A 27,160-nucleotide genomic window follows, 5' to 3' on the forward strand; every position below is an offset into this window, starting at 1 on the left:
ATGGCTTCTTTCACTCAATGTAATGTCTTCAAGGTTTACCCATGTTGTTGCATGTATCAGAAATTCAGGCCTTTTAATGGCTGCATAATATTCTGTTGTATGTATATATCATGTTTTGTTTATTCATTCATGGGTTCATGGATACCAGGGTTGCTTCCGTTTTTTGGAAATTGTGAATAATGCTACTATGAACAATTATCTGTTTCAGTCCATGCTTTCAATTCTTTTGGGTATATACCTATAGTGGGATTTGCTAGGTCATATGGTAGTTCTGTACCCTGGTTTTCTGAGGAAATGCCAAACTGTTTCTATAGTAGCTGCACCATTGTACAATGTCACCAGCAATGAGTGATTCTATTTCTCCATATCTTCTCCAACATTTATATTTTCCAATTTTCTAATAGCAGCCTTTATATTGGGTGTGAAATAGTATCTCATTGTAGTTTTGATTTCCATTTCCCGGATGGCTAATGATGTTGAGCATTTTTTAAATGTGCTTTCTGGCCATTTATATATTCTCTCTGGAGATGTCTATTCAAGTCTTTTGCCCATTTTTAAATTGAGTTGTCTTTTTTCTAAATTGAAGGGTTTATTTATATATTATGAATATTAAATCTTTATTGGATATGTGGTTTTAAAATATTTTCTCCTATTGTGTAGGCTGTCATTTTAATTTCATGATAAATTCCTTTGAGGAACAAAGGTTTTTAATTTTGAGGTCTTATTTATCTATTTTTTCTTTTGTTGCTTGTGTTTTGGGTGTAAAGTCTAAGAAACCATTGCTAACACAAGATCCTAAAGTTGCTTCCCCATGTTTTCTTCTACAAACTGGATAGTTCTAGCTCTTACTTGTAGGTCTTTGATCCATTCTGAGTTGATTTTTGTGTAAGATATGTAAAAAAGGTAACAGCCTTCCTTTTTTTTTTTCTTTTTTTGCAAATGGGGATCCAGATTTCCCAGTATGACTTGTTGAAGAGACTATTCCTTCCCAATTGAGTGGTCTTTGTCCCCCTGTGGCCAACTGATTTTGGCCACAAATGTGAGGCTTGATTTCTGCCCTTGTGCCAGTACATGCTGTTTAGATTGCTATGGCTTTGAAATAAGTTTTAAGATCACAAAATGTGAGTCCTACAACACCATTCTTTTTCAAAATGTCCAGCTATTTGGACCCCTTACCCTTCCATATAACTTTGATGATTGGTTTTTCCATTTCTGGAAAGAAGGTTGTTCAAATCATTGTTTTCTTTTGATCTTCTAATATACCTTAGTATCCAGCTCCCTCTTCCTCTGTACCGGTTTGAATCTGTTGTGTACCCCAGAAAAGCCAAGTTCTTTTTAAATCTTCATTCAATATTGCTGGGAGCTTTTTTATTGTCTCCATGGAGATGTGACCTACCCAAGTGTGGATGGTAGTAATTTTTGATTAGATGATTTCCATGGAGATGTGTCTCTACCCATTCAAGGCAGGGTTGCTTACTGAAGCTCTTTAAGAGGGAACCATTTTGGAAAAAGTTTAGACGCACAAGAACTGACAGAGCAACTAGAACCAACAGAGTCCACACAGCCAGAGACCTTAGGAGATGAAGAAAGAAAATACCCCCGGCAGAGCATCATGAAACAAGAAGCTGGGAGAGAGAGAGAGCAGACGTTCCCATGTACCCTCTCAGATGAGAGAGAAACCTTGAACTTCATCGGCTTTTCTTGAGTGAATGTGACCTCTTCTTGGAGCCTAAATTTGAACATTTTCACAGCCTTAGAATTGCAAACTTGCAACTTAATAAATTCCCCCTTTGAAAAGCCATTCCATTTCTGGTATATCACATTCCAGCAGCTTACAAACTAAAACACTCTTCAACTACATGATAGTTTAACACTAGGTCTAATTCGAATTGTCATTTAATTTTACAAAGTCTCTAACATCTTGCTTTAATTTAACTTTACAGCCACAAAAAGTGAAGAAGTATTGCTATCCATTTTTTACACATGAGAGGGGAAAAGCCTTTGGATCTTAGGAAATAATTTTTTTTTTTCAACAAGATAATTCTTTTTGTCTCTTTTTTTTAATCATAGAAAAACTAGTAAAATATCTCTATTTTAGGTAAACCAATACATAGGGTTTCAGATGTGAAAGAAGCAGTGAGAGTGACTTTCATTGTTGCTATTGTTAAATCCTAGTCACTGAAGAATAATATGAAGCTCTATTTATTTTTCACATATTTCATTGTTATCTCATTACAAATGTTACAGTGAGTTCTACTGGCCAGACAAAAACACTCCAAAAAAGTCAAAATTAGTTACTCTACTGGTTTTCTTCCCTAAGAAAAATTTCTAAAGACATATGTTTCTTCTGTTAATGGAGATTTTACAATTTCTTTTTCCTAGTGGCAGTTTATTTGAACAGAATAAGTTACAATTTCTGAATACAATGAATTAAATGAATGAATACAATTTTTAATTTTTCATTTTCCAATTACCATTATTATTTGTGGAACCATAAACTCATGTAGGATGATACAATTTATTTAAGATTCTAAAGGAAAAACTCAAGCATTAGAGTGGTTATTTAAGTAAGTAAATAAGTTACATACTTAATAAACACTTACAGGGTTATTTTTTTCCATCAAACTGGATTATTGGTACTAGAAATGACAAATATTGAGCACTAGCATCACAAATTAAAATTAAGTTTTGAAATTGCTTCCTTAATTAAAAATGTACAGGCAAAATGATCTGTAAGTTTCCAAATATATATGTAGAGTTCATAAAATCACAGATCTATTCTCCTATATTCTTTTCTTATCCTCAAATATTTATTTCATTGGTTCACAGATTAATTCAAGGTTTCACTGACTCACTCATCCATTTGTTCATTTTCCTTCTATCCTTTCAACATTGTTATGTGCAGGTCAGACCTCTCCCTTGAGTTCTAGGTCTACTCATGTGCCTCCTCAAGAACTTCACAAATATTTTACAGGCACTTCAGATTCAATAGGCCTCGAATTAACATTTTCATTTTCACCCACTCCTCTCCAAACCTGCTCTTCCCTTCCGCTGTTTCCCGAGTGAACAGAGGTCTCATCACCCAACTGTAAAAGCCAGAGGTGGATAAGAAGTTTTTATACCTCCTTCCCCTGAAGGCTTCTCTTCCCTATACTCACTTTTGTTTCCTCCCATCCAGTCTTCACACTGGGGTCAGAGTGATTTGCATGGAACACAAATCTGACCTCTTCTTAACACCCTACAGTAGCTTACCATTGCTCTGAAAGTGACAAACACAGGGTCTGGTTTCTGCTACCAGCTTGGTCTCATCTCAAGTCAGTACTTTTTTTTTTTTTTTTGAAAAAGTCATAATTCATTTTTCTTTCAGTGCCTGGAAAAGTCATTTTCTTTCTCACTTCCATGCTGCTCCCTTTCCAATTTGGTTTTTCCACTTTTCTTTTCTACCCTCCTTTAAGTAATGCTTAACTTTCAGCTCAGATGGTGCTTTTTTAAAGGATGCCTTCCCTGGCCTTGTTAGGATGTCACATACATGTTTTAAATGTTCACTTATATGAATGTTTCTTAATGTATGTATTGTCCACTAGACTTTAAGTTCCAGGTGAACAGAGAACTCGCCTGATTTGCTCAGCATTTTATTCCCTTCTCCTACCAAGTGCCTGAAACACAAAAAGACCCCAGTACATATTTAATTACTTAAGTTGCACTAACATTTATGGAACACCTACCATGTGGCTGGTTTTCAATATCCAGATGAAGTATTCTTTAATGAAATTGGGTAAGGGAGAGAGTGAAACCATTTTGAATTCTACTAAAATAAGGTAAAAGCTTGATTATAAAATCCTTTAGGATTTAAATTTATTTTTAATTAAATTGTTCATAAGAAATTCAATATATTATCCCACTATTTCTTGGGCAACTCTTATAACTTAGACTGTTGTTTGGCATGTTTTCCTTCTCACTATCAAAGTCCTTCAGAAAGCTTATCCTTGTTTTTTATTCATTCCCTTCCCCAATCCACTGTTTATCAAGTTATCCAGACAGTTATATCTCTTTAACTTATTTCTCTTGTTTACGCTGAGAGTAAGGAGCATGTCTGAACAGTGCCTTTTAAAAAGAAGGCAATCAATACATGTTTTTGATTGGCTTAATCTGTGGGGCAAAGAGAGGCTTTGAAGAAAGTGGGAAATTTCACCAGATAAGTTCATATGGAATCACAAATCTAGAAATAAATGGAAATTCAAATAGTTTGCTTCTACTAAGATATGTACTTATGTATATATTTGATTTGAAGATTACATTTTCATTTTTTATACAATATATTTAAAAAAATTAATTTTTAAAAATTTGTAACATGGCACAATGTTATTAAAAAAGGGTAGAACCTTAAATTATATACTATATATGTTTTAATTTGGCTATAAAAGAGGATTATAGACTATTGTATAATGTACCATATTGTCATGTCCTGCCTAGGAAAACAGCAACTATAATTTTAAAATTTTATTCCTTAATTTGTTTATGTAAGTAAGCAAAGGCCTTATTTTAAAGATGTATAATGGGAATCTTAAGAATGAAGGCAGAAATATTACTCAATAGAAGTAGAGTTACTTGTTAATGACTATGCCCCATACAACTCGCTTTCTATCTTAAATGGTAAGGAACTAAGTATTGTGAAACTATTTTAGACAGGTAAAGGAGAAAATGGTTAAATTAAATGTGTGTATAGAGCATTCTAATACATAATAATACATCTGTTGTTCACTGCCAATTATTTCAAAGCACATATTAAACATTAATACATTCTGGTGTGCTTCCTTAAGCCTGATTTTGTCTGAGATAGGAAAGAGTTAATATAACGAATTACTGTTAGATGAAAAATGTAGTGAGACAGTACAGCATTCACCTCTTGTGTGACCTTGGAAGACAACGGTATTCTGTAAAGAGCACTGTCAGGCCTAATAGTGGGTGAAAACTCTAGAATGATCACAAAAATTAAAATGGGGAGCTGAAAATTAAAATGGGGAGTTACTATTTATGGGTAAAACAATTTATGATTATTTGTCTAGAAAGTCCTTCATTATTGTCTTAGTTTGCTAAAGCTGCTGGATTGCAATATACCAGAAATGGAATGACTTTTATAAAGGGGATTTATTAAGTTACACATTTACAGTTCTAAGGCCATAAAAATGTCCAAACTAAGATATCCACAGAAAGACAGCTTGACTCCAAAGAAAGGTTGATGTCTATAACATGGGAAGGTACTTGGCTGGTGTCTGCTAGTTTTTGTTCCTGGTTCCATTGCCTTTAATTTCTTATTCCAGTAGCCGCTGGTGTTGGTGGGTCCTGATTTAGCTGCTCCAGGGCAAAACTCTGGGTTTCATCTTTTAGCTTAGCATCTCATGGAAAGGCACATGGCAACGTCTGCTGGGATCTGGTTCCTGTCTAGCTTCTGTTGGCTTTCGTAGCTACTGGCATCTCCTGGGGCTCCTGCATCTCCAAACATTTGCGTCCAAGCCTTCTCCAATCACCTGCAAATGTCTGCTTCTGAGCTTCCTCTGAGCTTTCCCAAAATGTCTCCCCTTTTAGAGAACTCCAGTAAATTAATCAAGACCTACTTTGAATGGACAGAGTCAAATCTTCATCTAATCAAAAGGTCACATGCATAATTGGGTATAGCATATCTCCATTGAAACAACCTAGTCAAAAGGTTCCACCCTAAGCAATACATCTGCCCACACAAGATTAGATAAGGATTGAAAGAACATGACTTTTCTAGGGGACATAACAATTTCAAAACAGTATAGTCATTAATGACAATCAACCAGTGCTTTGAACAGCAGATAAAAGAATGATTTTTTTTTTTTTTTTTAACGTGGGCAGGCACCGGGAATTGAACCTGGGTCTCCGGCATGGCAGGCGAGAACTCTGCCACTGAGCCACTGTTGCCTGCCCAAGAATGATTTTATTTATTGATTTTCTATTCACTCATTTAAAAAAATCAAGTTTTTACTATATGAAAAGCTCCCACTGAAAAATGTCCAAGAAAATTCTGCACCACTTCCTTCTCCACACACACACACACAAACCCAAATCAAACTATGCAACAGAAGAAATTTAGCACTAAAAGGTAAATTTAAGAACATAAAATAGGATCTTTTTACAATAAAAATATCTTTTCATAAGACGCAAAGAATAAAAACAGACCACAAACAACTATTCTCTCTGAACTACATTTATAAAATAAAATATTATATAAAATGATAATATTTATTATTGTAGAGGTCATTTCATCCTACAATATATAACCTTATTTTAGAAAGGAATAACTTTTTGTATACTAAACATAGTAGCAAGTGAATGCCATGTTCCCATTCATGTGACTTTAGTTACAAAGATGAAATTAATTCTCCAAAGCAAACCCTTGCTTATTCAGGCATGATCTACTGGAATTAATAACTAGAAGAACTACACGTTATACACTTCAGCAAATAATATATTTTGTTTGTATGTATAATGAAACCACAGAACAAAGGTGGAGTGGAGGTAGATGACCCTCCAGAAATTATACATGCATTTAATTTTACTTATCTCTGTATATAAGCAGTAAGTCCATGAACAGGATATTATTTGCAAGGTAAACTTTTTAAAGATTTATACCTTATTTGGAAAACATTTGCAGATTAGGCTGAAGATGCTACCTGGCTCTGCAAACACTAAGTCTCATCAAGTCTCTACCAATGTAGAGGGAGAAAATCTGAACTGGCACAAAAATACCCAGGAAACTAAAAAAGATTCTCCTATCGCTACAATGAGGATTTTTATATACCAGCATTTAAATTTTGCTTTATATGTGAGATTTCCATATGGTTCATCACATTCACAAAAGGGAACCAACTTGGAAATGCATCTAACTCATTCAAACCTTTTGTCTTGGTTTCACAGGCTTTGCCATCTGGGAAAACTAGGCTTGTATTTGTCTGTAACTCGCTGCATAGTACTGGACAAGTTATTTATTTTTTTTTGTGCTTCAATTTATACTATTGTAAAATGGGGATAGATAGTATTTCCTGATAGAATTATGAAGATTAAATGAGATAGGAAATGTACTTGGCAAACAGTAAACATGCAATAAACATGATAGCTACCCATGGGAAGCCCTCTTAGTACATATCTCATCTCTGAGAACTATACTCTCACACACGGAACCTGACCCTTCCAGCTTTATATAAAATTGACCCTGTATATATTTTTCTATCTAGCTACATTATTGATTAAAACAGAGGTAGACACTTACTACAAGCTGGGCCAAATGACTCTTTCTTCCAAGAATTTGTAATTAGGACTCAAAGACGAATTATAATTGCTGTAGGTGCTGTGCCTGGAAGTTTATATGGACTCAAATATCATTTGGGGCCCTTTGACCATGGAACAGAGGAAAATAGTCCTAAGAGTTAGAGGGAAATGAAGCAACAATACAGCAAGACAAAATGATGAAACACGAAGGAGACAGAGGGAAAGAGAGAAAGAGATGCTGCCTTGGTCCTTGACAGCGTTCCAGGTCAGGGTGCCAAAGCCTTCTGGGGCTGGCCAAACTTGCTGCCCTTCAGTTCTGTTAGATATCCCTATTTTCTAACAATAAAACTCTTTTTAGTTAATTTAGTTTTGTAGTTCCTGTTCCTTGTAATCAAATATACCCTAAGAGAAAAATGATAACTCTAACCATTTGTAATTGCTTAATGTAAAGGATCACTTTGTGACATTCTAACCTGTAATATATTTATACATAATTGACTGAATGGAAGTAAGAATGAAGAGTAAAAGGCATAGGCCAATTTTCCTTTACACCATTTTTCTCCAATGTATGACAAGGAAAGCCTTAACCAAACTAGAAAGTTAGTTTAGAGTATTCCTATCCCTTTCTTACCCTCTAGTTTCACTCTTAAGGACTTTCAACCATTCATTGGATTGTTCTGAATTCCTAAACAGTATTTTACAGATGTTGCATCTTTTCTATACTAACCCTAAATGATAACCTATCGGTCCTATGGCCCATTACCCCAAATCCTTTACCTTTGTCTTCTAAGAAGGCAGCTTGCTATCCTGGTACATTAACCAAGCCAAAATGTTAATTGATATGAAAATAAGAGAAGGCCTCTTTTCATTCCTGGAAACATACATGTGACTTTTAGGCAGCAAATCCCTTAATTAAGATGAGTGAAACTAATGTTGGGAAATTCTGACACTGAATAAGGTGGCAGGATGGAATAATTGTTAGACAGGTGTGCTTGTGGTATCTTTTGATAATTACAATGCATACGCTAATATCAAATTGCACCAGAAAAAGGATCAACTAGAGAAGGGTCATATATTTCCGTCACACTTAAAATTATTGAGCAGCCCTCTCTGTACTGTAGCAAGATTGGTTTGAAAGCTAAAAATAAAAGCACAACTTAACATATTAAAAAATGTAATCAAATTTTGGAACAAGAAAATCAGTCATAAATGCTTAGTCAACTGACTGATCACATCTCTATGCTGATCCTCTGTTTTTAATTAACAGATAAAGCAGAACGGGGTATCTAAACAATAGCGTAGAAAAAAAACCTTTAATTTTTCAAGCTCTAAACAGAAAAGCAATAACAACCATATTGCTGCATTTCAGCAACTGTTTGTTAAAAAAAACAACAAAAGACACCTTGGCATGTTTTTCTAAAATTATGTTTCATGCGCTTTAGCATCTTCTTCTGTTTTTACCCATGATCATAAAAGCATCCAGATGTTGAATATAAGTTGCACCATCATCCAAGTACCATCTGGCCTTTTGCCTTGAATCCTCTAATTGTTCAGAAGACGTGTTTAGTACGGAAAGCAGCAGAGTTCAGTGCAGTTATTCAGTGTGTAGGCTGCAGAATCATAGTGCCTGGATTCACATTCAAGATCTGCCATTTCCTTTTAATGTGAACCTGGGGAAGATATTCAACCTCCTGAAGCCTGAGTTTCCTTGTGTGTAAAATGGACCTAACAACAGTAACTATTTCTATTGTAAGGACTCACCCATTTAGCTTTAAATGCTAGGCAATGTTCCAGGGCTTTTGGAATCCAGCAGTGAACAAAACAGGTAAAAATCAATAACCTGAGGAAGCTTACATTCTCAGATACTGCTTTTAAAGCACTTATCCCAGTGCCTGGCACTCAGCTAGTTTTGAACAAATTTTAGGTATTAGAATTACCAATACTTGAATGAGTCAGAATTAAACACTGGCACTGCAATGACTGGGACTGTGACAGGATGGAGTTAGCACATCTAAGACCTAGCAGTGGTCCTGCCATGAACTGTCTAGGTGGCCTTCAGAACCTCTCTGGGCCTGTTACTTAATCTTGTAAAGTAAACTTAAGGTCCCTTCTATTGAGGATATGGCAGATCATGAGAGAACTGATGAAGGTTTAAAAACATCAAAGAAAATATTTTATTTTGCTTAGTTTGTCTTTATCTTACCATTTAAGTGATTAAAAAAAAAGAATCCCTGAGCATAAGAATACTTTTCAGCTATTGCTGGCTTAGAAAGAGCTCAGATACTAGGTACTCAATTACAGTTTAAAAAACTATAGAAAAATCCTCAAAAACTACCGAGAAAAAGGTAAATGACCAATATCAAACCAAATCTTTAGCTTTCTAATGTATGAAGCCACAAAATATAAAAATAAAATAGAAGCAGCATATTCCATTTATCTTAAAAAGTATATATGCCTAGTTTGATTCCCAGTGCCTGCCCACGGGAAAAAGAAAAGAAAGTATATATGCTTGGACTATATTAGAAATCATTTCATAATAAATCTTCTTTTAGTATATACTTAAGTAAAATAATATTGTTCCTTTCTGGGCAAACTTAGCTTTCCTAAATTAGCTTTTCTTAACAAAACTTAAAAATAAAATTGGTCTTATACTTATACATTTTCATAAGATTATATATTTCAGGGTTTATAACTATTGTTCAAATTACTTTTCTTGTCCATTTCAACTTTCTTAGCTAGATATTCCCCCAGTTTAGCCAAATTAAGTGGTAAACAGGACCCTTGATGAGACTAACCCGTTTTCTTTGGATTACTCATTATAACAATACTAAACTCTTTGTAGTTCCATGATTAAGTTATGATCTCTTAAGCAAAGCACTGCAACTTTACTTTCAACTTTCCTTCAGCTGTAATATTCTTTCCCCTTCTATTAATAAGACACACCCATCCACCAAGTCTCTCAAATGCTACTTCCTCTGCATATCTTTGTTGGTGGCCCCCAGTGTCCCCAAACTGACAGGTCTTATCAGACATTCTTAATATTACTCCCATGGAATTTTGTACCAAAGTAATTATCTCTTTGCCTCATTATGAGTTTTTCTATGTCCATCCGAAGGCAGGGACTTATGGATTTTCATTCTCCTGGCACAGATTAGGCTCTTAATGTCTGTTGAATAAGTAAATGAAAATGGTGCCTTCCAAATAAAATATTTTTGATTCTTTATATATATAGCAACATGAAAGCACACTAGGGACGTCTTAGTTTGCCAGAGCTGCTATGACAAGTTCCACACACTAGTTGATTGGCTTTAAAAAAATGGGTTTATAGGCCAAAAGATTGGAGGCTAGAAGTCCAACATTAAGCACTGACGGGCCATGCTTTCTCCCAGAATCTGTAACATTCTGGGGTTGGCTTGCCAGTAATTCTTGGGGTTCCTTGGCTTGTAGTATATATTTCTGTCCCCATCCCATGGCGATCTCTCTATTCTTCTCTGGAGAATCTGAACTGCACCCAAATTTCTTCTGCTTACAAGGACTCCAGACACATGGACTGAGGCCCACCCTGAGTAAGTTTGGCTTCGTTCAAATAGGATCCTTCCAAATAAGATCACACCTGCAGGACTGGTTTTCTGACTTGAATTATCTTTGTATGGCACATGATTCCATCTACCAGAATAGATAGTATAATTCTGAAAGTACTCTATAATGATAACAGAAAGCTAGCTGTGAGCAGAAGCTGCTGTATTCCTTTCAATGTTCACCACTTCCATAGTGGCTAAATATTTAAATTTGCATACATTTAACACTCATGGCATTACATTTATCATTACCTGACTGTTATCAGTAAGGTAAGCATTTATTCTTGGAATTAGGTTGTGGAAAAAGTAGATTTCTGTGAGTTTATTTTATTAGCTCTTCTAATATAATTACTACTACAGTTCATTCTTCAAGACTCAGCCTATAAACCAGTACTAAATTAAGAACATACTAACTCCATTTGGAAAACCTTTCTCTACTTATCCTTCTGGCATTCATTCTTTAAGGCCCAGATCTTTTGCAAACATTCCCTGAATTTCCCAGGCAGAATGAATTGTTCTCCTTTTTGCAGATCCATAGAACTTTTAATATATGCCTATATGGCACATCATATTAGATTTTAATTATTTATATTCTTTTACATCCCTTTTAATATACGGTGCCTCAAAAGGTTAACAATAGCTTTTTTATCTTAATATGAGTCAGTACTTGTAACATATAGTACTTGGCACATCCTTGCCACTTAAGACATGTTTGTTGAATGTATGAATGAATGAATGAATGCATGTATACACAAATAGTATGTGCTTAGAACTGTAAATCATACTTTCAATTCTGGCAGAGCTATGCAGAAGCTAAGTAGGACTCTAATTCAAATGATATTCATAATTAATGAGTTGATGTCTGTAAAATATAGATAAAACATCCTTTTAAATTAAACTCTAACTCTTGAAAGATTCAACTGTCTACATTTGTGAAGTACTGGAAATACCAATGTTCTCAAAGGATAGGTAAAACCTTACTAAAGAGTAAAATAAATGTGGTCTGATACACTTTAATTTGCAGAGTTGTTAACCTGCTTCCATAACAGAAACATTTTTGTGGAAAAAACAATAAAAAATGAAGATTCAATTCAAGATTTTAAAATAAATCACATTCCATTCACTCCTCTGAGAATAAGTTCCCTGGTACTAAAAATGATAGAGAATATGATGAAATTAAGAAAAGTTTTTAAAAACTTCCTATAGATTATGGTCAGTAAGTGAAATACACGGCAATAAAGCGTTTATCTTCTCTTTACTCTCTCCACGGATACCAAAGATTATGACACTAAACCAGATTTTTAGAAATAAATCCACCAAAAAAAAAAATCTTGCAGAAGGATTCGTCAGCAATAAAACCATAAAGGTCATTACCATTAAAATCTAGTTTAATGCAACTTTTAATTCTCTTAACTTTAAAATCAATCAGATTTGATACTCTGTAGAGTCTATATACAGTAACACCCAATAGTGTGGTAACAGACCTTATAAGTTAACACACATACATACACTTGAAGTTTATCAGTGTACTCCAGAATCACAGAAAAGTACAATTAGGAGAAACATTTCACACTGGCCTATAACAATTATGAAAACAATGCACTTGATTAAAACCAAACTTAAAAGCAAAATCTCTAGCAAATGTCAAACTATAAACAGAAAACGTTTCAGTTAAGAGAACACTCCTGGAAGTTCAATAGAAATTATACCAGGAATATTTTCCAAAAGCTGGCCATTTCTTTATGCAATTATTTGTTTCTATTTCATAGCTGTCAATTTTGTTTTTCAATAATGAGCAGACTGCTCTTCTCTTCTCATAGTTATCAAAATAACAAAACAAAGCTAAAGAAAGAAAATTGTCCCCCAGAGTTAAGATACTATTTTGGGTACAGCCAATTAGAAGTATTTTCACATATTGATTTCCAGTGGTCCATAATCAGTCATGATAAAATTTATGAGCTCATAAAATTTAAAGCATATTTAAAAATTTTATTTGATTTGTAGAACATAGACTTTGCACTATAAATCAACTAAAGTTTCATGGCAATTACTACTGCTACCAGAAACATAATTCCACAGGGTAGCCTGGAGGAACAAGGTTCTATAGCACAATTTACTGCTGTAGGAAATTCAGTACAAAGAATGATTTATTTTCTCAAAACAATGTCATATATTAGTGAGGGGCTAAATGAAAAGGGAAAAAAAATGAATTAAAAAAAATTGTCTATAAGTTTGAAGAGGAACAGAAGACCACTGGCTAGTTATGTCATAAAATTCATCTAGGAATTGTGAATAACAAGGGAAATAAGAAAAGCAATAGTTTAAAAGATATCAGTGGAAGTGATTATACCAAAAGATTATATTATTTCTATATAATGGTTAGTAAGGAAAATCATCAGAAAGATAAAAAGGTGAGATAAGGTTTTGAAAATACCAAAAAAAAAAAGATATTTTATGCCAAGAATGACACATTTGGGGGTAAGTGTTAACACTTGTCAGCTCTGGGCAGACGTGACTCATCTATCACCGTACTGTTTGTAGCTGAGCCTAGAATCCTTCTCAACAGTCACCATGGAGAGCCACTGGCAATTACTGGGAGGTGGCATTAAAGCTGAAACCTAATTGTCACATCTGCTTTCGATGGTGCTGTTCAAGATGCCCAATCAGGAAATCTACCCAGCAGGATAGTGGGACAGATTTAGGCACAACCTACTAAGATATGTGGTCAAGCAGGGGATGTCTTAAAAGTTTGTGAATGAATAAAAAGTCCGCAAAAGCAAAATGGGGAAACAAATTTAAAGCAAATAATATTTGATGTGGTGAATGGGATAAATTTTTAAAAGCCACCATCTATAATCTAGAAAAGTTCCCATGCTGAGGATATAGGCATTTTAAAAAAAGTCATCCACTCGCGAGGAACGCAATCACTACAAAAGCAGCAAGAATTGTAACAACAGTTCCTTCAGTTACAATAAACCAGAAATTAAAGAATGCTACCGGTAACTGCCAAGTTACTGAAATAGTTTCAATGATGTGCATTTATTATGGTTTACAACCAGAGGTGGTCCAATGATACAAAACAAAACAAAACAAAACACAACACAACTACAGGAAATAATGAATTACTACAGTAGAGAAGTTAATACAGAATTTGAAACCCAAAGTAGGCTCAAGACCTGAGTAAGAAAAATTAGAGACTTTTCTTTAAAAAGGGCAAAACCCTTTATGGTTGCTTATAATAAAAAGTGTTTCCCACTAACAAAATTAATGGTAATGCAACTCTCATCTGAAATCAAATATTTCATAAAATACTTAAAAAAGTATAAAATGAAAAAAAAGGATATAATGTCATTTGCCCTCTATTCATAGAAAGCAAAACAGAAATATGACAATGGTTTAGCTTTAGTTATCTTAATTTTCAGAGAAATAATATCCCTATTGAAACATATTTTAAAATAAATGCAACTGTTAAATCATATTTAAAACAGAGTACATAATTTTAGTTTCAAAATGAAATTGAACACTCAGCAAAAGTTTTTGGGAAAATGAGTCAGAACCATCCAATGAGATCAAGTAGCTTCAGGTGAAGCAAACTTTTTTATGACGTAATTATCCAATCTTGCTAGCATGTTAAGTCAAGGCTGTGTAATGAGACACTTTAGCGTAAAGTATACTTCAATGACTAAATCAGCTTGGATAAAGTCCACAGCATTTCAATATGACAATAAACCCTGCTCAGCATTAAACAGTATTATATGCTATTTCCAGTGTATAAAACTGCATTGCTTCTCCATTTCCTTTTGCTTATATATTCTTAGTTATATTCAGAATCGGACACAATTCTACAATACATCTTAAGTTGCACTGACACTTGGCATTAAGGAACAATTTCAGATACAAGTAAGTAAAGCCATTAACTATAGGCATTATGACAAAGTCAACAAGCATAATAAGAGAAAGTGGGTAAAAATCTCTTTTGAAGTAACTCGAATTCTAAAATCTTTTACCCTTGGTCATACTGTCATGAGTTGTTGTTTTATGATCATCCTTTTCCATCTCTTTGGAAAATGAGAATAGGCAGCACATTAAACAATTGTATTTGGCTATAATGTTAGGGTAACTAGCTGGTTATATTATCAAACTGGTTCATCCCACATCACTATATTATTCATGATTACAATAGAACAATTCTAATTAGTGGGCAAGTCACTGCCTAATTAGGAGTATTTATCTCAAGTAAGAAAAGAGAGAAAGTGTTTTTGTGAACTATACAAATATTTAGCAAATAATGCTTTTACCCAAAATATAAAAACCAATAAGATTATATATGCATACACATATATGGAGAGAAGTTTACTGTTGATTGTGGCAAATGTACCAATTATCTAGTATTCTATTAATAAAAATGAAAAATGCTTAAAAAATGTGCTCCTTACCTGTGTATACAATTTTTACTCTCGAGATATGCCATACCAGAAGCAGCATCTAATGAAAATTTCACTAACTGTTTGAGTTTTAGTTCATCCTTCTTCTTTCTCAGAAAGGAGAGGAAATCACCTCCTAGAAGAATTGACACATGAACAATTAGACAAAATGATGATGAAAGTCACATTTATTGACTACTAGAAATACCTGACATAAAACATTACAGACATTTGGACATGCTTTTCCCTCAATCTGTTTGAAATGAGGATGAAGAAAATAGGAAAAGAACACACATTTTTAGAAAGCAGACATTATAAACCCTCCTAGATATGGTTTATTTGTGTTTCACAATGTATATTACTTATGCATAATAATATTCCATCCAAGTCATACCTTTTCCTCTGTCATAATTTCTCATCAATTTGCCTGGCTAATATTTTCTAAGGGATTTGATTTTCTCTAATACCAAAACAAGACAAAACAAAACAAAAAAGTAAATGATACTGGATTAGTAATTAGATTCATTGATTGCTTAAAAAATATTCTTACCAACAATATATTCACTGATGACAGAATCAGACAGAGGAAAAAAAATGCTATGATTTTAATGAGAGTTAGCTGCTGGCCCAGATTGCATTTTTGTGTGTGTGTGTGTGTGTGTGTGTGTGTATATATATATATATATATATATAGATATAGATATATATGTATCATATATATCTATACATATATATGATATTGAAAGAGAAAAACTGTCAACCAAGAACTCTTATGTGGCAAAAATTTTCAAAAATGAGGAAAATATTTTTCAGACAAACAGACACTGTGAGAGTTTGTGAACAAGAGACATACTGATAAAGAAATACTAAAGGGAGCACCACAGGCAGATAGGAAAAGACAGGAGAGAGAGATCTGGAGAAGAGTATAAAAATGAGGACTATTGGTAAGAGCAAAAATAGAAAAAAAAAACAAGATATGAAACATCAGAATAAAGTCATGACATATATAACAACGTAGATGAATCTTAAGGATATTATGTTCCATGCAGTTAGCCAAAAACAAAAGGACAAATACTGCATGGTCTCACTAATATGAACTAACATTAACAAGTGAACTTTGAAAGTTAAAGTTGAGAACACAGGTTATCAGGATGTAGAAAGAGGGTAGATATTGTGTATTTTATGCTGAAGGAGTACAGAACGTTCAACAGGATTAATTATAAAGATGTAGAAATGGATAGCACAATACTCTCTGATGGTAGCACAACAGTGTAAGTACATGGAAAAAAGCTGAGCGGTAGTATGGTTGAAAGAGGAAGGCTAGGGGCATTTATGACACTAGAAGGAAGACAGAAGGTAAAAGACTGGGACTGTATAACTTAGTAAAACCTAGAGTAGACAATGATCATTAAATGTACAAATATAAGAATGTTTTACATGAGGAAGAATAAATGAATGTCAACAGCGTAAGACATTGAAAATGGGATAGTGTATGGAAAAAATATAATTAATGCAACTAGGGTCTATAGTTAACAGTAATATTATAATGTTTCCATTAAGTGAAACAAAGGCATTATACAAGAGTTAAATGGCAATAAGAGGGAGATATAAAAAGGGGGATGGGATTCTTGGAGGTGGTGGTGTTTCTCCTTTTTGATTGTTTACTTAGGATGGATTGTATAGTGAATAATTAAAGCTAGGATGGATTGTATAGTGAATAACTAAAGCTGTTTAAAAATAAACAGAAAGATATAAATGTTGGGGAAAATGCAGAAAGAGAAATGTACCTATTCACTGTTGGTAGGAAAGTAGAATGGTGAAGCCCTTCTGTTCAGCAGTGTGATGGTTCCACTGGAGGTTAAATATAGGGTTGCCATATGATTCTTTAACACCATTATTAGGTATCTACATAGAAGAATTGATGGCAGGAATGTGAATAGATATTTGCACACTGGTGGCAGTATTCATGATTTACAATGGATGGAGATGGCCTAAGGTACATCAACTGATGAACAGAAGGGTGAACAGGGGTATATGCATACAATGGAATATTGAGTGGCTGCAAGAAGGAATGAAGCTGTGAGGCATGCAACTAGGTGAATGAACTTTGTGGACGATATGTTGAATGAAATAAGCCAGAACAAAAAGACAGATACTCTAATGCCTCCTTCATATGGAACAACTACAATGTACAAATTCTGAGAACTGAATTCAAGATCACAGGTTATCGGGGAGGGCTTATTGTAAAGGTTTGAAGATTGTAAGTTCTTATAGCAGTCATATCTATTCTGGAGTTGTAACTGATATTTCTAAAGTCTTAGATACTGAGCTCTTTGTGTATAACCTGTTCATTCCTTGGTAATTTCAGGTATGTGTGTGACACCTGAGACTCAGAGCTAGAGTTCTGCAGCTATGAAAGTCAGCATTAACCCATAAAGCATTTTAAAAGCTGAAAAAGATATCAGACTTCAATTAGAGCTATGAATGAAGCTGATTTGGTTAAGACAAAGATAAATCAGAATAAAGGGTAAATGATGATACTGACTGTATTTTAAACTTCAACTTCTGTTTATTAGGAGCAAAATTAATATTTTCTATAGCACACTATCTAATTTAACTTGTATGGTAAGTTTAATCAAATACCATAATACATGGAACCTTGAATAGGGAGTGAGATCTTGTTGGTTTGTACAGATTAGTGTGATGCCCCGATATGTGTAAGAGTAATCTAAGCAGATGATAAAAAAATGATTTGCAAAGTCTTCTTGAAGGACTTGGGAAAAATTTGGAAATATTAAATTTCCCCAAGTGGGGAAGACCTGATAGTGTCACGAGCATTGGGGGACTACCAATTTAATAGGTCAAGCCCTTGGTCTCGGGGCTTGCTGGTATGAAACTTACTCCTGCAAAGAAAAAGCTAAGTCTACTTAGAATTATGCCTTAGAGTCACTCCCAGAGAACCTCTTTTGTTGCTCAGATGTGGCCTCTCTCTAAGACAACTCCACAGGCGAACTCATTGCCCATCCTGCTATGTGGGACATGACTCCCAGAGGTGTAAGTCTCCCTGGCAATGCAACACATGACTCCTGGAGATGAGCCTGGCCCTGGCAACATGGGAATGAGAAAGCCTTCTTGACAAAAAGGGGGAAGAGAAATGAAACAAAAAAGTTTCACTGGATGATAGATTTCAAATAGAGACAAGAGGTCATTCTGGAGGTTATTCTTATGCATTATATAGATAACACTTCTCAGTTTTTTGGTGTAGTGGAGTAGTTAGAGGGAAATGCTTGAAACCTTTGAGTTGTAATCTAGTAGCCTTGTTTCTTGAAGATGATTATGTAACTATGTAGCTTTTATAGTGTGACCATGTGATTGTAAAATCTTGTGATGGACACTCCCTTTAATCAGTGTATGGACAGATAAATAAGAAAATAAAGACAAAAAAGTAAAAAAATAATAGGGAGTATGGAGATATGGGATGTTTGGGGATTTCTTTGTCACTTTTACTTTAATTCTTATTTTTATGGAATAATGAAAATATAAGAAAATTGATTGTGATAATGTATTCACAACTATATGACACTGTGAGCTATTGATTGTGTATTTTTGATAATTATATGGTATGTGAATATATATCAAAATTGCATTAAAAAACAAGATATATTAGAATAAATGCCCTCTAAAAATAATCATTCTTACTTCTCTTTTTATTAGGCCCCCAGATATTAAGCCAGAATTTTGGAACAGGGATTAGCATTTTAATTGCTATTTCCTAAACTATTTTTTTTATCTTCTTCACGGGGAATCCAGGCTTCCTTAAATAGAAAAGCTCTAGAAGTGAGGATTTAATAGCTTTTTCTTTAATGAGACTAGCTAGAAAATAAACACCTGCCTAACTCTTTTTGTAGTGTTCTCTTTTTCTAACCTTCTCTTATGCACAAATCAAGTGTCACACAAATCTTCGCAGGTCAGTTACAAAACCAATAAGCTATATGTTTTTTTAAAAAAAAAAAAAACCACACATTTTTTTTTTCGCTGTTCTTTTTAAAGAGAATACCAAAATTACAAAATTACTAGGATAATTTAAATAATTTCCACAAGCGTAATTTAAAAATCTGAACTTGTAAATGCAACGATAAATAGCAAAGCTACCATTAGCTTTTTGACTTTATCAGGGATCAACACTGCTTATTAAAATAGACTTGAAATCAATATTTAGTTCAAGTTATTACTTGGACAAGTATTCATATATATTAATTCTTTTGTTAGATACATATTGGTCTATTTTAGAAAATGTATAGTTCTGAAACTACATAAGCATCTGTTTAAACTGTGAAATAACTTTCAAATGAAAAGAGCTTTTCTGGACTGATTCAAAAACAGCATAGGACACAACACCAAGTTTCTTTCTGTGGCATCCTGATATAATCTCTTTCCAAAGTTAGCTCATATTCAGCATTTTTCCATTTGTTTCCTGTCCTTTTCAAATTTACTCCTTCATAATAATCATACTGTACCCTCTCCCTGAGCCAGATTTTACACCTTATTAACAGAATTGTGCCTCTATTGTTCAACATAATTCCAATGGCTATCACATAGTTTCTGGCTTGTAACAACGCCTCAATCAACTTTCTTCAATGAATGAGTGAACACGTGTACCTAGCTCCTTACTCTTGCAGCTTATATTTAAACTACAGATGAAGGGAGGGACTATTCCCAATTAATTTAAACTTAGTAGTTAGAACTGCACTTTTCAAGTACTGGTTAAAAGCTAAAACATTTAGAAAAGGATCACATTCCACTTTTTTTTAACAGCACCTGATGGATACCATAAATTTTTATAAACTGCAACAATAAAATTTAGAGCATTTCAGACTCTGAGCTTATCTTGACACTTGTATAATAATACTGCTTTACAAATTACATATTAAGAAATGATTTGCAAAGACACAATCCTAGGTTGGTAAGAATGTGAAGCAACAAATGCACAATATATTAATAAACAAAGAAAAGAAAACAAAAATTCTTGGCTGGAAAGTGATGCCAAGTCAATATAGGTAAAGTGCCAGGAAGGTAGAACTATATACAGTTATTTCCAAATACTGTAACACAGCCAAAGAAACAGAGGTAGGAATGCCTGATTATCTTATAAGTATTCCACCAATATTTCTGGCTTAGAGTAATTTGCTTAAAATCGTAAAATCTAGGAAAGTTAATTTTAAATTATTTCCAATTTATAGTTAAGCAAAGTACAGCCACAGTGGCCTTAGGTAAAGAGGAGCTACACATGTCTGCAGTCCTAGTCAGCTTCCTGTAGAGCCTAGGAGGGGAGTACGGACTTGGGTAAGAGTGAAATAACTATGATTCAGTAGGGAAGACCTAACAGTGAAAGCCTGAGCCTTTCAGTACTGAAAGTGCCAGTCTTGGATAAGTGCAAGTTTTAAGAAATAAAAAGTAAACTTCCCAGGGGGATAACGAATGTAAATAAAGGTAGGCTACTCAGGAAAAATAATTCTGACTGGGCTAGAAATATTTCCTTAGGCACATTAATTAAGGATTATCACCATTAAGTGAAGAATTAGAGACTCATATCAGACAATATATTCCTTAATATTCATTATGAGGTTAGTTTAGAGGGTTGGGTCTGTCTCTCTCACCTCTTATTTGTCATTTACATTAAGTGCCAAGTTAAAGAACTTGGCTTAGAATTTGTGATATATACAATAATATATGCAATATGTGTATATATGTGTATATATATGTGTGTGTGTGTATGTGTATGCACACACAGAACACAGAGTACTTATTTGACCATGGCAGTAAGGATTCTGGTGCTCAAAGCAGCAAAAACAAATAATTTTCCTTTTGGAACTCCTGTCTTAATAAGGCTTATTTCTGTATGGGTATACTATCTATTAAGTCAAGATAAGTTGGATTGTTTCCTAGAATTCTACAACGACAAGTTTCTAAGACAATACTCAGTATGGTTTATAGCCAACTTTCGGTGTACTAGGAAAACAGCATGATATGGTGTATTAGGGTTCTCCAGAGAAACAGAACTGACAGGACATGTATATTTATATGTATGTGTACACATATGTAAATATCAGGACATGTATTACAGGAATTGGCTCATGTGATCCTGGGGACTGGCACGTCCAAATTCTTTAGGGCAAGTTGCAAGTTAAGAACTCCTAGGAATTCTCAATGAATTCTCAAGGAGAAGGTGGCTGGTTGAAGTGGAGACAGAAATTCTTTTTTCTGACTGCTGAAATATCAATTCTCCCTTTAAGTCCTTTAATTCATTGTTTGGGATTGCTGAAGGCGATCTCCTTTGTTAACTGTGGATGTAATGCACCATAGATGCAATCAACTGACCAATTTAAATCCACAAAATATTCTCAAAGTAACAATCAGTTCAGTGTTTCTTTGACCAAACAACCGAACACCATAACCTAGCTAAGTTGACACATGAACATGATGAAAAGAGTGTGAGTATTGGAATCAGACTGACTCAGGTCTGACTATGTGCCATCGAACAAGTTGTTCAATCTTTCTAAATTTCTGTACAAGAGGGATTAATACCATGTATTTCTCAAGATGGTTTTTGAAGTCAAAATGTATTTGAAGCACTAGCATATAGTACACATGATACTACTATTAATTGCTTTTGCTGCTGAAGTTAAATGAGGAAAAGAGTTGTAGTAAGGGCTGGTTGTTTGTAGCACAGCATCTGTTTTCCTGTCACTCACTCCAAATTTACTCGGGGAACTGTCCCTTTTCAATTTTGGAAGGCATTAACCTCACCTTCAACAATACTTTGATTAGCATAAGTCAGTTAAGTGAAGACCATTCTCTTGCTTAAGTATTGGTTCAGGGACAGGGACATGGCTTAATTCAGGCCACTGAAATGCAAAGAGACACTGAAGGGTAAAAGAAACTATTCTTTTGAGAGAAATAAACAAAACTGCATTTAGCACCTACTCTTTGAGAACAAAGGAAGAAAAGTTTATTTTGTCCAGAACCTAAATTTTCTATAGCAAATAATCTAACTCAACCTGTATGGATAGATCATTTAAACAATCGAAACACAGGGAGCTCAGAATAAGAATGAGGGTCTTTGATTCTGTATAGCTTAATTTTATACCTGGATACATCCTAGAAAATCATAAGCAGATGATCAAAAAGTATTGGCAAAGTCCCTTGAGGGATAGGAGAAAAAATATGGAACTATTAAACTTTACCACCAGGGAAACCCTTGATACTATGTCAAACATTAGGGACAACCAAATCAATAGACCAATACGTTGGTCTTGAGGCTTGCTCTTGTGAAGCTTATGTATGTAGTGGAGAAACTTACCCTACCTGTAGGTATGCCTAAGAGTTACTTCTAGAGGACCTCTTTTGTTGCTCAGGTGTGGCCTCTCTCTCTCTCTAAGCCCACCTCTGCAAGTGAAACCACTGTCCTTCCCCTATGTGGGACATAACATGCACAGGTGAAAGTCTCCCTGGTGGTATGGGAGATGACTCCCAGGAATGAGCCCGGCCTTGGCACTTTGAGATGAACAATGCTATTTAACCAAAAGGGGGAAAAGAAGCATAACTAATAAGGTATCAGTGGCTGAGAGAGTGCAAATAGTCGTGAGGCTACTCTGGAGGTCACTCTTATGCAAGCCTCAGTTACAGATATTGTTACCTATCATAACTTGCCAACCCCCAACTAAAACCATTCCTGCCAATCCTAAAGAACGCTTAGTGCATTCTATGAGATTCTACAAAGATTCCACGCACTAGGATAACTTTCCAGACACCTGCAACCTCCAGATGGGTCCCTGCACCAGATAAATCCTAAAATGCAGAGAGGCCAACCTCTCTAGAACATCAACTAGTCCCATTCCCTTATCCCATATTATTGACAGCCCCTTCCAACCTAAAAAAAGTTAGAATGGGCATAACCAAATACCCCGAAAGAGTAGAACAAAGATCAAAGGTGATGGTGGAGTTAAACAAAGAAGGTAGAGTTTAACAAATGAGTATGAGTGCTGAGTCATTATATTGATATTTCTTTTTATCTTAGAGCAGCTGGAGGTAAAAACCCAAAATTGTGGAATTGCAGCCCACACCAAATTCTGAAATCTGTTGTACAACTAATTGTTGCATTGTACTTTGAAATTTATTGCTTTTTTGTATATATGTTATTCTTAACAAAAAAGAAAAAGTTGATTGGGATTATAAATGCACAACTATATGACGATATTGTGAACCACTGACTGTACACTTTGGATGATTACATGGTATGTGAATATATATCAACTAAAAAATCATAATTTAAAAAGTACTTTATTTAGCACCACATGGAGTATCAAACTTAGGATGAAGCCAGTATCATGGAAAGCAGAGAACAGTATAGGAAAGGGACTGGTCTTTGGGGACATGTTTGAGCCATTGGATCAAACACTGCCTGAAGTCTGACCTCCCTCTAGAATTTTCAATTAAGTGAACTATTAAATTCTCTCTAATTTTTTTTATATATCTTCTGTACCAGCAACTCAACGATTCCTAATGGATATAATAATATCAATATCAGAAGGTTATTTTGAGAATTAAAGAAGATAATGTATATTAAATATCTGGAACAAGTAGCAAACGCAATAAATAGAGGTGCTAATTACTGTCTGTAGCCAGCTTGTAACAAGAGGATAAAATGTTATTCAACAACAGCTGTTTTTCAAAAGATTGCTGTGAATCCATGCTATGGATATTTGATCTTAACTGTTCTTTCGGTGTTAATGGGGCTCTAAGGAACTGATCATGTTAAACTCAAATTATTATGTAAACAAGAATACTAATTTATCAAATTGCAATTGGAGTAAAGGGATCATCAAGGCTCTACCTCTAATGACTTCTTGCCATTGTATCATGGAGAAATCTTAATTTATGTTCAAACAACTTCAAATTTTATTAATTAAGAGATATCAGTCCCCAGTGATCTATAGAATGTATAATTCATTAAGCTTGATTTTTAGGATATCAGTTTGTTTCTTGAGAGTTTCTTTAATTTAGTTGTGTTATATATTAAATATAGGCTAGAAATCAAAGCAACTATTAAATTATAGAGTGCTATTTGGGGGGGTTCCATTGTTCAGAGTTCTTATAAAAAATATTTTGCTCTTTAGCAAGCAGTGATGGGAAGTATTTTCCCGTCAAAAATAAGGAAGAAAAAAATCTGTATTATGTGTATAAACAATGAATGCTGACTCAACTTGTATACCTTGAAACAAAATATACTGATACAATAGAATGGAAGCCAAATCATTTCTTGAAGAGAAAAGGACCAATACAAGCACTGAAGCAGACAACATAGCTGCTGCATGCAGAATATATTTATGACAGCTGAACTGCCAAGACAGTGCACTAAGTCCTGAGTGAGGTGATGAGGGTTTATACTAAGAACTATCCATTGGTGGATACTCAAAGGATAGATCTGAAAAGACTCAGTAATAAGGAGAAACAGGTCAGTTTGTGGGGAAAGATGAGGAAGAGGAAAGACCGAAAAACCGAAAATGATTCCAAGAATATACTGGCTTTCCGGATACCATTTTCTTGTTAAAGAAGCATTTACTGCACAGCTTGCTACCTAAGTAACATAATTTGGTTAGGCCAAATGCAGAGCTGAGCATGTGGTTTTTCCAATTTGTGTTAACACATGACCATCAGTCTTTTCAGATGAGGTTTCTTAATGGCTATGCGCTGCTAACACTACAGAATAGCAGGGAACCTTTTGCATTTCTCTTTTGCACAATGATCTCTGTAAATCAGTAGCAGTTATAATAATAGTTCTATGAAATAAAAGAGTACACCTTATAGCATTTTTAACTTGCTGGTTCAAGGTACAGCAGTTATAATCTTGCCAGACATGATGTAAACTGCCAATGTCACCTTTCACAGATTCTCAAAATGTCAGCACTGGAAGGACCTTGGAGGTAATCTAATCCATCCTACACATTAAATAGGAAGGAACAGGATTGACCTTACTTTTATCTTTAAAATAAGGTGATGATTATTGAAATTTAAAGGCAGGGATATGCAAATATACATATGGGGGTCAAATCCAGCCCTTAGTCTGTTTTTGTAAATAAAGTTTTATGAAAACCAGCCGGACACACTCCTCTGCACATTGCCCATGGCTACTTTCATGTGACACTGGCAGAGTTTAACAGTTGTGAGTGATTCTGTGGACTGCAAAGCCTAAAAATTCTATCAGGCCAATACAGAAAAAAAGTGTGCCTACTGCTATTTTTCTCGTATTTCCCAGGACTGATACATCACATTTCATACATAAATAAACACATACAAAGAAATCACAAATCTCCTCCCCACCACAACCCACTGTCTGACACCAAGGCAAAGAAGCTTGATTGCCTCTGTTCATCATGCCATATACTAACTGCCACCTTCACTTATCAGAGGTGCAAGGCCACACAATTTTTATCACATACAGAAATCTAAAGTAGTTTACTGCAGAATCTCTTCAAACTTTGTGACTGATGATTTTTCGAACACCTGTTATTTCAAGTGATCCACATGTCTCAGTCCAGGTATCTTTTTATAGTGTTTTTTTTCTATCAGAGGTTGACCTTATTTTGAAGGAGCTCTTGAAGCTTCATCAACCTGGGACTATCTTAATTGTCTATCATTCATCTTGAATGATAATATTGGTTGAATCAAGAAAGAGGTACTACCTAGTAGGCAATTGAGAAATTAGCCTTCTATATACTTACACTTATATTTGTAAATTTGTTGTAAATGCATTTATCTCAATCATTTATCCATATCTAAACTTTTAAAAGTACTAATAAGCTTAGAACAATAAACGCTTTTATGCACTCAATAACTATGGAAGAAGACTAAAACTTTCATCTTTGTACCTTTCCAAGTTCCACATAATTCCTTTCTGTTTCTCGCCCCTAACCCCATATTCAGCCACACTGTTTATAAAATAAAAATTTCACCTAAAAATTGATGCTACTTAGATGATTCATATCTAAGAGGGAGAAGGCCTTCTGAAATATTTTCCATTCTTGATCATCACAAATGCCATTCCATCTTGCTTTTTAATGATTCAAGAATTTGATACCTTGAAAACTCAGATAGAAACCAATATGGATTCGAAAAACCGGATTAGCAACTTACTGCCTGGTTTAAATGACAAACCTAAGAGATTGAATTATCCACTTCAGAAGTTAAAAACTAAAGAAGGAACACTTCAAATGGAAACTGGGTCAATTGAGGATTAAATGCATTCTCTAGACCTGTGGCCAGAAGGGACAGTTAAGTTATACATTTCAAATTGTGACCCCAAAATGCATATATTCGTATGAATATAAAACTGAAAAAATATACCCTCATGTTTCCTATCTTAATTTTTAATACTGTTAGTTAAAACTCACTAAAATGATTTCATAACCTACTAATGTGTCATGATTCAAGTACTGAAAAACACTGCTATAACACTTAGTAAAATCATGTTTTGAAATATTCAGGGATGGTTCAAGACCAAAAACTCATGAGGCAATAGTTCTTATATTCTGTAAAATCATGGATTTCTTAAGACTCTGATGGAAGTTAAGGATCTCATCCACCTCAAATGCTTACATGAACATACACACAATGTGTTGCATGTAATTTTGTAGGCTGACAGATATCCAAGGTCCATATTTATCAAGGATTGGTAAATGCAAAGTTTTTTTTTCTGATGAGGATGAAAATGATCATTAAGGCCATTATATATCCAAGACATGTTCAAATGATAGAAGATCCATAACCATTAGTCAATGTGAAATGACAGCATGATTTTTTAAAAAA

The 27,160-nt window shown here is 34.4% G+C and overlaps 1 protein-coding gene across 1 annotated transcript in view; it reads right to left on the reverse strand.

Moving 5' to 3' along the window:
• FER (FER tyrosine kinase) overlaps positions 1–27,160 on the reverse strand; it is a 531,690-nt gene that overhangs the window by 105,519 nt on the left and 399,011 nt on the right. The window contains exon 17 of the mRNA XM_077138656.1: positions 15,308–15,431. Coding sequence (XP_076994771.1) covers positions 15,308–15,431 — 124 coding nt within the window. The remainder of the gene's footprint in view (positions 1–15,307; positions 15,432–27,160) is intronic.

The sequence above is a fragment of the Tamandua tetradactyla genome, chromosome 21 (genome assembly GCF_023851605.1).
Source record: "Tamandua tetradactyla isolate mTamTet1 chromosome 21, mTamTet1.pri, whole genome shotgun sequence".
Taxonomy (NCBI): domain Eukaryota; kingdom Metazoa; phylum Chordata; class Mammalia; order Pilosa; family Myrmecophagidae; genus Tamandua; species Tamandua tetradactyla.